This window comes from Eucalyptus grandis, chromosome 8 (genome assembly GCF_016545825.1).
Source record: "Eucalyptus grandis isolate ANBG69807.140 chromosome 8, ASM1654582v1, whole genome shotgun sequence".
NCBI classification, from domain to species: domain Eukaryota; kingdom Viridiplantae; phylum Streptophyta; class Magnoliopsida; order Myrtales; family Myrtaceae; genus Eucalyptus; species Eucalyptus grandis.
Window position 1 is genome coordinate 46966998 of NC_052619.1, and position 15559 is coordinate 46982556.

General features: G+C 39.2%; 1 protein-coding gene across 1 annotated transcript; it reads right to left on the reverse strand.

Moving 5' to 3' along the window:
- Nucleotides 1-5926: 5926 nt before the first annotated feature.
- Nucleotides 5927-13650, reverse strand: LOC104414760 (serine/threonine-protein phosphatase 5). The gene is made up of 8 exons (XM_010025926.3): nucleotides 13250-13650; nucleotides 12027-12120; nucleotides 11893-11943; nucleotides 11597-11770; nucleotides 11186-11365; nucleotides 10774-10893; nucleotides 9822-9955; nucleotides 5927-6610 (listed from the first exon to the last, which is right to left on the reverse strand). The coding sequence occupies exons 1-8, from the start codon at nucleotides 13405-13407 to the stop codon at nucleotides 6529-6531; spliced, it is 993 nt and encodes a 330-aa protein (XP_010024228.1). The 5' UTR covers nucleotides 13408-13650; the 3' UTR covers nucleotides 5927-6528.
- Between the last annotated feature and the right edge of the window lie 1909 nt (nucleotides 13651-15559).

Consider the following 15559-nt stretch of genomic DNA (forward strand, 5'->3'; position numbering starts at 1 on the left):
ACATCCACGTAGGTCTCGATTATAAGGTAAAATCATTATAACACGTCACATACCATACCACACAATTTTGCCACATAATCAAGCGCAATAGCACAACCAGTCAAGCGTGTTCCAATCATTACGACCCATTGGCCACGACCAATTCAAAAGCCGGCAATCATCCAGCGTAACTGGGCATCGTCCTGCCCCATCAGGCACGGCCTCATCCCAGGTATTCATACGCATCAGAACAGCATTCCTATAAAGAGCATCGGTCCGACCTCTACCACAACTCGGCATACATTGACGTGGGCCATCCGAACTTAATTAGACATCGTCCCGCATATTCATACGCATCAAGACGAGTTCATTACCCCGCATAATCATACGCATTATGGTATTTAGGTGATCACACGAGCACACCATCAATCAAACCACTTTTTATTGTCGTTATTAGCCAGGAACACCAAAATCACTTTTCAAATAATAAACCTCGCAACTCTTTTTCTTTTGTTCAAAACTTTCCGAAATAAATTCGTAGATGCTCACATACTCAAAATTAATCCGTCAAACTTTACACACACCTAGTTCAAAACCTCATTGTTTTATTGAGCAAATAATTTTTGGTGTCCAAACCCTACACCTGAATTTCGATTTAAATGCCCACAAAACCATCTTTTACAATAATAATGGATAATTATCATAAAACAACCAATCACATAATATTGCACGTGCGGCACTCAAATTCACGCATAAGTTCTTAGTGTGCCAAACATCAACCAAATCACAAAATATACATTTTCCAGCAAGTAAGACACCAAGAACAACCACAAGATCACAACCGGCCCTCACTGGTAGAAATCGAGTTTACTCGCACGCCTCCAAGAATAATTTCAGAAACATAACCAAACAAGTTCAGAAAATTCTCAAATTTGAATATGTTATAAAAGAACACTTAAACAAACACTTTTTATGAAGACACCTTGACCTAGATCTTTCTATAATAGGAGCAGTAAATCGTCCAAACCATTACCAAAACTGTGTCCACGTCCAGAAATTATGTTTTCCAAAATCAGTTTGGATCGAGGTCCAAAACTTGTCTATTTGCTATGAAATTTGATTATGTTGAACTTCAAGATATGATGAAAAAAAATTGTGAAGAAAATCTTGAAAAAATCGAACCCTAAGAGTTGATAAAAATCCTTTAAACACCAAAAGGTCACGGGTTCCAGCACCAACCGAGATTCTGCTTTGCATGCAACAAAGCTGAAATCTTGTTCTTTTAAATCCATAAAATCTTGAGTAAAATATATGTTATAAAAGAATATGTTTAGAACATTTTTCAAGAAGAAAGTGATCTCAAAATCGTAGCATATTTTAACCTCGAAAAATAGCAACCAGCGAGGGTCCAGTAAATGGATCTAAAGTCAAGCTAAACCAACTTAATTAACATAACCACGATTAATTAACCTAACCATGATACTTAATCTAATCATGGTTAACTAACCTAACCAAGCTTAGATAACACTAATCTATGATTAACAGAACTAATCCTCATTAGCACTAATCTAATCATGATTAGCACTAATCTAAACACCCCATAAGCGTAATTAACGGCCTAATTAAAGATTAGAGAGTTAACTTACCGGATTAGGATGGTGGTGGGCTCATGGCGACGGCAACACGACGGTGACGAAAAATCGAGACGTGTCTCAAACAGAGGCTTGGCGGAGGCTAGATCAGCCCCTCAAGCTTCTCGGCCAAGGAGAGTTTGGCGCGGCTTGGCTGGTTTCGGTAGAGGCGGCTAGTCGCAAGGGTTGTTGGGGCGGATGGTCAGGCCGGGACGGTTGATTGGTGAGCTGCTGAAGGCGTGAGGGTGAGCTTGCGGTGGAATTCTAGTGGGCGCTGGACGTTGCTGTGGAGTTGGGACTCTGGCAGTGGGATTCTGGTGGTGATGCAACAGCTGCCAAAAAAAAGAAGTTGGAGGTGGAGGGGGCTATTCTAGCGGTGGTGATGGCATGAGATGGATGGAGATGGCGGCCGTGGGTGAGTGTGGGTGGTGAGGATGAAATTATGATGGGATGAGGCGGTGAATGAAGATAGCATTGGCAGAAGGAAGGGGAATGAGAAAGTGAGGGATGGAGGGAAGAAGAGCAGAAGGGGGAGTTGGCTGAAGGGGGGATGCATGCATGAAAGATAGAGAGGAAAGAGGGAGAGAGTGAGAACAAGAAAGTCAAGGCAATAACCAATCAAATGCCTAATAAAATATCTAAACACTCATTGAAAATGCCCCAAAGTCTTCATGCCCAACAAGTCAATAGCTCATCCAATTAGGAGTTAGTCCTAATTTCACCCAAAATAAACCAATTTAGGGTAGAAAAACCCAAATCTTTAGCCCATCCAAATTTCTATTTCTTTTTCTTTTTGCCGAAAATCATTTTTCCTCAAAATTTCGGACTCGACGAAAATTCGCCGAAAGATGAGATGACGTCCTATAAATGAATCAGGACATGCTCGAACGTCCAATTCCCGAGACCGAATTTAATTTCGTGGTTAAAATCGGCCAAACGTGATTTTAGTACAACCTAACCTATCGAATAGCTTTTAGAGATTTTAGCATGTTTGACCCGTGGTCGATAATTGTCGATCCACATTTGTACATCTCCAAATCGTAGATGACCCTCGGTTGTCACATAATTGCGAGGTTTCAATTACATATCTCAAGTATAATATCGATAGAAAATCGGGTTGTAGTCGTTCGCCACGAATATCGTAATCTTGCAGAACCACCCGCAATTCGACTACGCGATTCCATTGAATTAATTTATATCCGTTCACTAATCGATTTATAATTGTGTCGTATTGACCCTTGTCGATTATTATGGTCAAGTGTTTGATTTTCAATTGAATTCTCTAATCTGTCGCGTTTATATCCCTTAACGGCCTCATCTAATAGATTAGTTAACTCATGAGTGATCAGTTTCAAGTAAATTAACCATAAGCGTGTCGACGAAACAACCATTTCATATATTCGAATCATGGGCCAAATTTCGAGATGTTACAACTCTTCCCCTCTTATAAGAATTTCGTTCTCGAAATTTAAACCATTACAATTCTTCCACAAAAAGGCGAGAGTATTGACGTCTTATCGATTCTTCGCTTTCCCACATGGCTCCCTCTGTTCCATGATGTTGCTAGACTATTTTAACCAAGGGGATTGTCTTGTTGCGTAGCACTTGCTCTTTTAATCCACTATCCGAACCGGTCTCTCCACATACAACACCCTCTCGTCCACATCTAATTATTTGAAATTCAGTACGTGGGTTGGATCAAATTTAGACTTCCTCAACATCGACACGTGGAAGACATCGTGCACTTGTGCAAGTCTCAGGGGCAAAGCGAGACAATACGCCAAAGTCCCAATCCGCTCCAAAATCTTAAAGGGACCGACGTACCTTGGGCTTAACTTCCCTTTCTTACCAAAGCGCAAAGCCTCATCGGTGACACTTTGAGGAATACATATTTACCTACTTGAAACTCCAAGGGTCTATGTCGCTTATCTGCATAACATTTCTAACAACTCCGAGCGGTCTTGAGTCTTTCTTGAATGACTTTGACGATGCCCACTGACTGCTGAACTAACTTAGGACCCGTGATCTTACGTTCTCCAACTTCGTCCCAACAAATTTGAGTTCTGCAGGCTCTACCATACAACACTTCAAATGGTGCCATTTGGATATTCTGCTGATAACTATTGTTATAGGCGAACTCAACTAAATGAAACTGTTCCACCTAGCTTCCTTTGAAGTTCAATATGCAAGCTCGCAACAAGTCCTCGAGGGTTTGAATCGTCATTTCCGACTAGCCATCCGTCTATGAATGATAGGCCATGCCGTACTGCAGCTTTGTTCCCAAGGCAGTTTGCAAACTTTTCCAAAAAGTTGCCGTAAACTTCAGATCTCAATCTGACGTGATCATCACTAGTACTCCATGAAGACGAATTATCTGTCGCACGTACAATTCAGCATATTTTTCTAATGCAAAGTCCTTTCGTACAGCGATGAAGTGAGCAGACTTCGTCAATCTGTCGACTACAACCCAAATAAAATTATTATCTCAATGACTCCTATCATTACCCCGCTGACTCCTCGACAATCCCATCACAAAATCAATTGTGATATGTTACCATTTCCACTTGGGAACCTCGAGAAGTTGCAAGAGTCCTCCATCTTTGGTTCCTCAACCAACGAATTAACAACGGTCGCCAAATAATCTTGGCAACCTTTATCCAATAGTTGAGTCACCTCAAGTGACGAAATCAAAGTGATCGAGGGTCCTCCTCGATTTCTAACAAACACGAAACTACCACCCGCTGATGAGTTAAATTGGATTACTGTATGACAACAATCCATTACAGCAAGATGCTCCTTGAGCCAAGCAACAATCCAATAACAATCCAATACAACTTGTTGCTCCTTGCGCCAACTCTTTTCAATGATCACATCAAAATCACACATAGGCAAAATAGTCAAGTATAATTCTAGCTAGTGGTCCTCTTTTCTCCAACCTTATTTCAATAAACCGAAGTTCTACAAGTTTAACCATACTTTCGCTGCACCACTCTAATAAAATTATTTGAGAAACACTACCTCTCCCGATCGATGCATAGTCCGATTCATTCATGTCCCCTTCGTCATCCTAGAAGCCTTTTAGGAGCCGCTCTTTGCTCAGGCCCTCTAGCCTTGGCGACCACTCGCTGCCCTCATCGGTCGGAGTTGTTACAGGCCCACCATATTTCGCCTAGTTCGTCCTCAAGCTACACATCTACTGGAGGGGTCCTATTTCGATAGGGACTAACTCACAGAGATATTATCCGCTTTGGCCTATCCCATGCTAAGCCTCATGGTTTTATTCTTTGGCACATGGATAGACACTATTCCAAGAGGTCACCCATCCTAATAGTGCCCTATCTGGGTGCCTGCGCTCCCATGAGCCTACGTAGACAATTCCTCACCTGATGGTCATGCTGGCCACACATCCATAACAAGCTCCCGTTCTAGTAGAAGACGGGGCTGATCCATGTTCCCTTTCACAGAATCTACATATGCCATTCAAGTTGGGTGCCAGCTTTTCAAGTCCACCCTTTCGGTTGGGAGGAATGGAATACCTTCCTCCCATCATCAGTTTCTTACCAAACCAATTATTATCCCTGTTAGGCACGAATCCCGAGTATAATATCAATAGAAAATCGAATTACTGTCATTCGACGCGAATATCGTAATCTTGCGGAACCACCCGCAATTCGACTACGCGATTCCATCAAATCGACTTATATCCGTTCGCTAATTGATTTATAACAGTGTTGTATTGACCTTTGCCGATTATTATAGTCAATCGTTCGATTTTCGAGATTATTATAGTCAATCATTCGATTTTCAATCGAATTTTCTAGTCTGTCGCGTTTATATCCCTTACCAACCTCACCTAATAGATTAATTAACTCATAAGTAATCAGTTCCGAGTAAATTAACCATAAGCGCATCGACGAAACAACCATTTCATAAATCCAAATCATGGGCCAAATTTCAGGATGTCACAATGGCTCTTGTTTTACTTCACTTCCCCCGCTCAGAACATGGGAATTATGAGAATTAGGCAAAGTACTTAAGGGTCCATGCAAGAATTTACCAAGTCCCCCCAGTTTCACATGCTCCTCTGGTAGAGAAATAATATGACAATCGAATCTCAAAGCAGCAACTTCAGATTGATGTGCAAATGCTCGAGAGAAGGAACCACTGCACATTCTTAACATTTAACCTTCCAATCAATGAAGACGTGAATTCTGCGGTAATATTATGTTACAGATCAATATATAACAAAGATAACCGCCTCAAAAGTCGACTTCCCAGTAAGTGAAAAACTATAGAACTGATAAGACAAGCACAACTATCAACAATAGTGCATGTGACATTAATGCCCGTAAGTTGACTAGGAAAAAATTAAATTCCTTACAACGTCGTCAGGAAAAAAAAATACAATCTAATAATTGAGATATTCTTCCTTGAGGTCAGGAACAACTCCAGAAACCAACTTTCAGCATCATACATATTGTCATAAATACATGGCAAACTTACAAAAACCAAGACATAATCGGAGTATCAAAAACCAAATGAGAACCCTAGACCTAAAAAGGTTTTTAGCTTTTCTACAAAAATTGTGGAAATTAGCAGCAGCTTCAAGGTGACCTCAAGACCACTTGCAGCTATGAATAAAGACCTCACACTGCCCATTACCATCGAGAGCGAGCTTAAATTCAAAGGGCTTAACATCAAAAGCAATAATCATGAGAGTGATAATGAAATGCAGCCTCAGAAAAAATGAAGCAAAACCCACAAGACAACAGAAGAAGGTGCATGGGCTAAGCACAGTATCGCAGGCGTTCACCAAATCCAAAACAGGGTCACATCATATCAAGGCTCACTGTCATGGCCCATTCTTCCGATCAGCTGACATGTTCCTCAGATAAAGCCCCAGCAGCTACACTTGGCACTACTTCTCAGAACTGGAATGTTTCCCCCTGAACAGACGTGGAAGAAGTTCATGTGCACTGACGTCCAATTCCACAGGATCCCTGCAAGATTTCATGTAAATTGAGGCTCCAGAGATAAAGACACGATTTCTATACATGGGATCCAGAAACATAAGAAGAAGAGGTCTATTCTAGCCAATTTGGTCTGCAATATGCCACTTGAGCTTCATAAAACAAGCCTTTTGAAAAAGCAACAAACAATTAGTATGCAAAAATGTTCTAGCAAAAAATAGGATGGGTGGTCTCTATTCAAGTGACTACGTAAAGAGCAAGTCATGGTTCAAGAAAAGAGGGAAGAAGGTTGACTTCTGAGAAGCAGGTGAAAGTGCTACCAGATTAAATACTCAAGCTTTGAAAGGAGGCATACTTCACATGTAATCTGAAGAAAGTGAAAGCAAGCAAAGGTTTCAAAAAACTTCTCAAGCAAAAAGGATAAAGAACCCCAACCATACCACATAATGATATCACACTAATACAAACCATTTCATCGATGAATGATATCAACAACATGATCTCAGTCATTTTGTAAAAGTCCTTGAGTGGTTTTATTCCTCGAGTTTTGGAAGAAGTTGTTTCTCAAAGAGTTTTGACCTTAATCCGGATCCTAAAATTCATACGACTGTTATATTCAATGGACCATCAATGTTTTAAACCTATGCGAAAGATTCTACATTCACTTGTACAACTCTGGGACCTCGCAGCAACTTAATTGTGCATATTCCACTGCAAAGGCATACAGATCCTTTAAATGTAGTATTGTGGATCTTAAAGTCAAATATAGAGAAATCGAGAGAATTCCCTACAAAAAAGAATCACACCATCCCACATTCTATATTGACCCGTGCTTACTAAGAACAAGTTCCATAGGATTATTTCCAAACATATGAGACGACTAGAGAGGTATGTCATCCACCAAGCTTTGGAACAATACAGAAGCAATCCATGAAACTAATGGGTTTTTTCCAAGACCACAAGAATTATGAGATTTTAAGCTCAGGGTTATGAGTTTAGATAGCTGGCCACAACCAAGTCTCAACACAGGTCATATGCCAACAAGCCGGACAGGAAGTAACCACATCCCAGACCGTGCATATGGCCTTTGGGACCCAACTCCAGCACTCAAGATAAATAGACCCCAAGCTCCATCCAGGAAAAAGCACTAGCATAGTAAACCCATATTCCAATTAGATCACGAAGACTTAAATCTTGACCCATATCACGAGCCCGTAAAAAAGTATCGACTTTAATAAAGCAGTTTGTTCGCTAGGTTTGTATTAGTGTACCACATGTTACGCAGACCACTGCCTTTGGCCGAAGTGCTTTTATTATTGTCCTTCCATTTGTAAAAGAGGGAAATTTGTATTATTGCTCTAGAAGAACATTTGGCAGATGCCTATGTGGTTGTATGTAAAAGTCCATAATGCCCTAGCCTTTAACTTCTAATAGAAGTTGAGGAATAAGAATTGGCTAAAATAATTGGTTTATATACACTTTACAGCGATATTCTAAACACTTCTCTTCCTCCACCAAGACTTGATAGCATTAAATAGTAAGAATTATCTTGTTAGTCCAATAAGATGAGTTTAGCTGTGCTAGTATCCTCTCCACTTGCCATATTGTGAATCTTGTGGATTAGAAATTTTATAGGCCATGAATGCCTTATGGTATACATTAATGGCGTTTGAAGACTAAGAGGCAATCCCTTTTGAGGTTAAGAGAAGGGTCATTTGTTAAGAAATAGCATACTTGTCTCAGATCGCTTATTACTCCCTATCATAACCCCCTCATAGTATCAAAGCCAAGTTCATCAATATCAGATCCAGATAATAATTCCAAGCCTGATAATACATCAGTGCTAAGAGTAAAGTAGTTGAAGCATCTAACGATATAGGTGCTGAAATACTAGTTTTCAAACTTTGAGCCAGAGAGATAAATATGACCCAATTGCATAATACCATGTAAAAACTGTAAAAGAGATAGCTGCAAGCCGAGGCCTGTTCGTTTCAACTTAAATAAAAGCGAAAGGTTTATGTTTTTCTGTTAAAATTTAAAAAATTATTCAAACTTCAATACAAAAAAAATGTGTAACTCTACAAATTGACATTTGCATTTTGTGAAAATTTCAAGTATTTCAGATTTAAGAATATATCAAAGTACATGACCTGTAAGATTTGATGCAAAAAGTAACAAGTGAAAGTCGATCCATGACTCAGCTCATTAAAAGGTCAAGTTTGCTTGAAGAATAAGAAGTGATTTGTTTTCTTGAGAGATTATGTTGAGACCTAGATAGTAGTGGAAAAGGACACTATAAAACAGTCAAAGGAAATGCTAGGGAAGACACTCTTCCCAAGATGTTACCTTTTCTTTTTGGCTTGACCACCCAAAATGTTACCTAAGTACAGTCCAAAATATCTAGATTTTTTTTCTTTTCGGAACAGAATATTGATATACACACCAGCTTCTCCAGTTATGTAATTGAAATTTCTAAGCCATCTAAAGTGTCGAACAGCCTTCTTATCCAGGTTTTTCTGTGACAATATCTTGGATTAAACCATACAAAACAATCCAATTATTGGTTGAAGAGATTTTCAAGGGGATGTTTTGAGAAGCCACTTGATAATTCGTAAAATATTGCAAAAGCAGTACCATCATTAGAGGAGAAAGAGATTCCAGTGTTAGTAATTACCTTATTTAAGATTGCTAACACAACTAGAAGGTTATAATATAGTGGAGGACAAAAATAAAAGAGCTTGCTTTCCAAATTCTGAAACACAGGAAAAATAGGGAAAGAACATGCATAGCTTTCCGAGACTCCAGAAGTTCATAAAAAAGAAACTCAGATGCACCAAACTAATTCGCAGAAGGGTACAGTTCTACCAAAAGTAGGTTTGAGATACACCAGTATACACTCACATAATTAGGCCACATTAAAGGTGAGAGAAAGGGAATGTGTACATAGTAAGTTCCTTCTACCAAAGCCCAATCACAAAAATATTACAACCTACTATATACTAAAGATTAAGGATTTTTTAAAGTTCCTTGGTAATTATTTATCAAGCAGAAACAGTAGTAGCAGAATAAGAATCTATACATTTGACATTCTATCTGAGCGGAAAGAACACTCCAGTACTCTCTTTTGGCTTTTATCTCTTTGTTTACTTAAAGGGTACAGATGAGAAACAGAAATGCTCAGTTTATACTAACGGAAGCATGAATGCAAGAGACCAAAGTGGGGTAGGAGAAGGAAAAAAACCTGCACAATGTCTTCCCTCTTTCAGTAGAACTAGGAATAAACCATAATTTCCGAGTGGATGGACATTCAAATTGGACAAAGAACCCATCATTTTGCCCATGTTTCCACTTCCTTGAACCTTGGCCTTTCCAGACCTGTCAGAATATCATTTGACCAACCAGGCGAAATTAGATCCATCGCCATACCTTTGAATGTGTATTTTCAGAAATGTCGACATATGTATACTAGACGAAGAACACGCAACTAGTAAAAAGGTCAGAATAGACTTCGTGACAACTTATAAATGCCAGATCTAGTCTTAGAGTGAATTTCCTCTAGTAGAAAACTTCTCATGCCAGCCAAATCTACAAACATTTGAATGTCAATAACAAGTTCTCGTGAAAGCAAAGTAATTGCTGAGTACAAAAGCAATGTACTTAAGAGGATTAAACAAGAAAGGATGAAAGATGCTCCAAAAGATGTGATTATCATTCTGAAGGATTCCAGCCAAAAAGCCAAAGCAACTCTCATTTTATGATATTGCGAAAAAATTTTGCCAACCCCGAAGGATGGGATGCTGTTGCCAACTCTATTTTTCTTGGTTGAGAGCATTGCTATTTGAAAAGTAATTAGGTGTCTGAAAAGAATTTCCATTCCATGCAAATGCTTTTTAATATGTACAACGTCCTCTTCTAATCTACTCTTCCATACATTTTCTTCTACCAAGCGAGACAGAGTCACAGAAGGAAGAAAAATAAAGGAGAATAAATTTGGGTTTCGTGGATAGACAAAACTGAGAATAGATAAATAAAAAAGCCATCTTCCAGTTGGGTATGCTAAACCATTATTTTGGTGCATGCCAATGAAATTAAATCCTTCCAGAAACTGAATATGTGTAACCACAGTTCAGAAAGCATATCCAACATTTCATACACCAATATCAGTACATTGACCTTGCAGACATTAATAGTACCTGGGGGTAAGAAATAATGCTTTTGGGAGCAACTACGCAAGCTGCTTTGGAGAATGAATCCTCAGAATATTGTCTAAGAAATGGAAAACAACTGCTGTGGGTATGAGGTGATTCAAATGCCTGGCACATTGCAAAAAATACAGAAAGAAGTCAAACCATGATACAATATCATATCATAATTGGAGTCTAATTCCACAAATATAGAAGGGTGAAGAAACTCAGTGCGTATTATCTCATTAGACATTCAAATGAAAGGTAAAATTTCAAAATTGCCAGGATAATTATGAAAAGAAACTATGATGTTGACTATCTTTTGTGAAATTTCAAATTGCCAGGATAATAATGAAAAGAAACTATGATGTTGACCACATTATATAACTTGGAGAAAAAATATTGAAATAGATCCCATTACCTTATCAATATTAACAACAGGAGCATATTTCTCAGTGTCTGTCTTTTCTTTATCAAGGAGGAAATAAACTCTAGGGTCAACCTTAGAAGTGTCATGCCAAGATTTAACTGCTGTTTCCAATGTCTCAATGACAAATGACAGTACTTCTTCCCATCCTTCTTTCTGGCCATACTTCCCAGACTGCAGAAAAGAGAGAAATTCAGATTTATCATCAAAAAGTTTCAAAGGAACTATGTCCAGGTTCATAGACCTCATCAGGTGTCTGAAAACCCAGGATACTAAAAATCTTGATAGACTAATACAGGAAACTAATGGACAACTAAATTTAAATAGCACGTGTACAAACAGGATAGCAAATAAGACTTACAAACATTTCCCCTAAAAAGACAGCCAGTGAAGAATATGGCCTACCAGTTCAGACTTTAGTGGTTCCAAGTGCTTCGCCATCTGAACATTGGATCTCAAATTCTCAACCTCCTGATCCCGCTTCTTATCTCTGACCAACTGGTTCAACCTCTTAATCTTCTTTGTTACTTCTGAGCTTTGTGGATTATATCGCATGGCAGTCTCGAAGGCAGCTAAGGCCTATACATGTGAACATAAGGAAACAAACTTGTTGAAGCACAAAAGACCTGGTCTAAAGTAAAAAATAACAATAAATAATAATAAAAGAGAAAAAGGAAATGATTGGTCTTCTCAAGTAATACCTCGTCATACCGTTCCATTGACTCCAATACACATCCTTTTCTGAAATAGCCCTGGACAAACATCAACTTTCCCTGAATAAGAAGAGAAAAAGAAACATCCAGCCACGTAGACACATGATGCCCATAAAATGTACCTTCTCCCACTGAGGATTCAATGTGATCGTTGTCTCAGCATCGGCTAGTGCTTTGCTGAGCTTGACCAAATGCAGAAAGGCAGCAGCTCGGTTGCTATAAAAACAACACGAAAGTTAGAAACTATGCTTGTATGCTAATCTGAAAGATGGAATCTGCTCAGCCCCAGAAGTCTTACAGAAAATTACAACCAGGTCTTGAAGATGCCAAGTAAACTACGTGCTATCTAACAAAAGAAGTGTGTTGCCAATTCTACTACTAAAGAATGGGAAAAATTGCAGATTTTACTATGAAACAATTCGCTGGTGCTATTGTGCATCTTTTCGCTTCAATGTTGTTATACCAGACACGCCAAAGTACCACTACTGATCAATAGAGTGATGATGACAGTGGCCACTGAATCAACCAAATTTTCATTTCTAGGCATGCAATCAGATAACAATTTATGTGGATTCCTAGTAATCCTGTTTCTTTTTCCTGGTTCTGTCTTCATCCTATTAGGCAACTGTCAACATTCCATTGTCCTTCTTAGCAAAGAAATAGAAGCCACATAAATTTCACTCAGTTGAGCATATCTCTTTCTATCAAAGGGCACCACTCGTTGACACTCCATGTCTTTCTACCGCAATGGTCAACAAGTAAAACTACAAGATGCACAGAGATTTCTTAAGATAAAGGTACACAAACCACCAAAATCAACAGTTCAGGATCATATTCTTCAAAGTTCTCCACACACACACAAAACACTAGAATACATTATCACTTTCAAGATTGCGCCTTCGCAGAAGTTACCCCCAGGCACTAACTATGGTTGAAAAAGCTACAATTGTAAAAGTCACAACCATCTATATAACAAGTCAAGCTCATCCATTGGCAGCAAACGTTCAGCTCAAATTTTCCCCACACTTCCTCCAAACTAAATAGTCATCATCACCCAAGACATCATCCAACCCCTAAACTCAAATTTAGTCTATAGAAATAGGTTACATTGGTAAAGAAAAGGCTCCCAAAACCTACCCTTTTTACCCACCTGCCCCAAACACTATTCACAAACAAGCAAAGCAACGCCAGTCCATTGAGTCGACTACAGAACCACTAGACCAAAAGAACCAAAGCACCCAACAAAAACCCACGTCCTGATCGTTGCCAAGAACCACTTTTTCCAAACTGCACTAGCGAAACAAACACTCAAAGGCAGCTTCTTGATCAAACAGGGCGAAGAGACCTGTACAGAGCGGGGTTCTGAGGATCCTGCTTGATGGCCTGAGTGTAGAGAGCTGCCGCTTTGAGGTAATTCCCGGCTTTGAAGAACTCGTTGCCCTTGTCTTTCAGGGACGCCTCCGCTGCCCCCGCAGATCCGGCGGCCGCCTCCGATTCTGCCATCTTTGCGGCGTCGGCGAAGCGAGACGGAACCGAATAAAGCACCGATTTTTCTCCCGATATCGGCGGGTTCCGTCCGATGGGCGATTAGGGTTTTGGAAGCAGGCTCTCGTTTCGGATTTCTCTTCGCCGGTCGGACTGAAATGAGCAAGAGTGAGAGCAGAGCGGAGTGCTTCACTTGGCTTAGAAGCAGCGCCAGAGCGAGGAAGAAAGAGAGGGTTTTACTCTGTATGACATCCTATTCTATTTCAATAGTGTTCTGTTTTCAAAAAGCATTAAAATCCTCAAACTTGTAATAAATGAGGATTATTAAATGCTAGTATTTTTCAAAAAAAAAATGCAGATAATTATACCCATTTCATAGACCAAAAAATTGAACTTGTCTAGAACCAAGAAACACTGATTATTCTAGACACCATGTGAAACACAAGATTTTTCACGGTAGTCCGATAATCGGATGCTCAATTATAAATACATTATTTATTTTAATGTAATGATACCCATACGTCATATCTCTCCCAATTGAATATAAAGTTTTTCTTCCCTCACCTATAGGAATACCCCGAATTTTACATCACAGAATCTAAATGAAGTAGTTTTAGGACATACTAAGGTCCCATGTGGCTTTTTTTCTTTTTTATAAAAATAATAATAAGTCCTATTGTAAGCCATTTTCATTAGATAGTGACCATAACAAGGTTGTACTTAATACTAATCCTAATGAGTCTTTTAAGTCCTTTAAGATTGTACTTAATACTAAGTCCTAATGAGTCTTTTAAGTTCTTTCTTAACTTAAATAGAGAATTTAGATTCTCTTTTTAAGTAGGGGTGGTCACCATCAAAAGGAACAATCTAAGGCTTTGTTGGCCTCGCCAAGATTTGGACGAGCACGAGTGACCTCAACGGTTGTGCCACAGCATCCCACCGTCAAGCCTCGAACTCACGATTGCCACACATGATTTGGCTTTGAGACTTAGCCAACTTCATAGCCTATTAGAAATTTGTGCTCTCTTTGCTTACTTGTTATTTGTGAGAAAAGAGGATTTTCAACCAAAAACGAAAGGAAAAGAGCAGCCTATAGTTTTGTTGTGAGAGCGATTCATTCTCTTTGAAAGCTTTCATTTCTCCCTTGTCATTTGGATTCGCATAAGTATCGGATTGTTGGGAATTTCCGGTGCAAGAACTAGATATCATATGTCCAAATCGATCATATGTTTTTTTTTTTTAAAGTCGAAAACGGGTGATTTCTCTCATTCCTTCATACGATAATTACAAGACAAAGGTAAACATACTTCCGAACATAAAATATCCCTAAGAGGCTAGGCATGGGAAGACGCCTAGTTAAGAGGGAGTTTTTTGATTTGATGTGCTTTTGCTATCCAATCGGCGACTCAATTTCCTTCCCAGGGGCAATGATTCGTCTTTGCTTGACTGAATTGGGCTAGAATTCTTTTTCCTTCATTGATTATGTTCCTCACGGCCCAAGGTGCTTCTTCCCGGCCCATTATGCTCTCCACTACCGTCAAGTTGTCACTTTCACAAACAAAATCTATTCCTTTCTCCTGACTTACCCACACGTGAGCCTCTTGGATTTGCTTCAGAGAGTTCAGACCTTTTACAAAGACTAGGGTTTTAGCTTGAAGAGGGGTTGCAGCTTGGATCTCACACGTGAATCCTCCCTCCACCATTCCGCACAAGTTTCTCAAGATCCCAACAATCAAGCTCGGGATTTCGCTCCCCACCCAAGATGCGTCCACGTTTAGCTTCAGGTTTGAGTTTGTTGGGGCCATCCACTTTATTCTTCCTTTCTAGATGTGGCATCCCAAAATTCTTAACGACTTCTAGTTACATTAAAGTCTATGAATAGGTGATGGAAGTACCATCAAGTTATTTTATGGCCATTTAATCCATAATTTGCAATAAGATTTATGGCCAAGCTTTTAATGGATAATTAGGTGATAGGAAAGAAAATTCTATCATTGGCCATGTGCATCATAAATTGGAATTTGTGGATTTGTGACTATAAGTTTAATGGCATTATTATTTTTGCAAGTTAGGTATTTATTTAAGTAGAAAATGTTAATGGATGATCAAGGTTGGTGCTATAGGACAATTTGATAAAGAAGACTTTGTTCTTGACTATGCACTTTATAGA

What these genes read in the sequence shown, in the direction of transcription:
- LOC104414760 (XM_010025926.3), bottom strand. Translation starts at nt 13,407, where the DNA reads ATGGCAGAATCGGAGGCGGCCGCCGGATCTGCGGGGGCAGCGGAGGCG. An exon ending in AACCACTAAAGTCTGAACTG is followed by an intron (nt 11,366 to 11,596) that starts GTAGGCCATATT and finishes TCTTTTCTGCAG; the next exon opens with TCTGGGAAGTATGGCCAGAA. An exon ending in AGAGGGAAGACATTGTGCAG is followed by an intron (nt 6,611 to 9,821) that starts GTTTTTTTCCTT and finishes GAAATCTTGCAG; the next exon opens with GGATCCTGTGGAATTGGACG.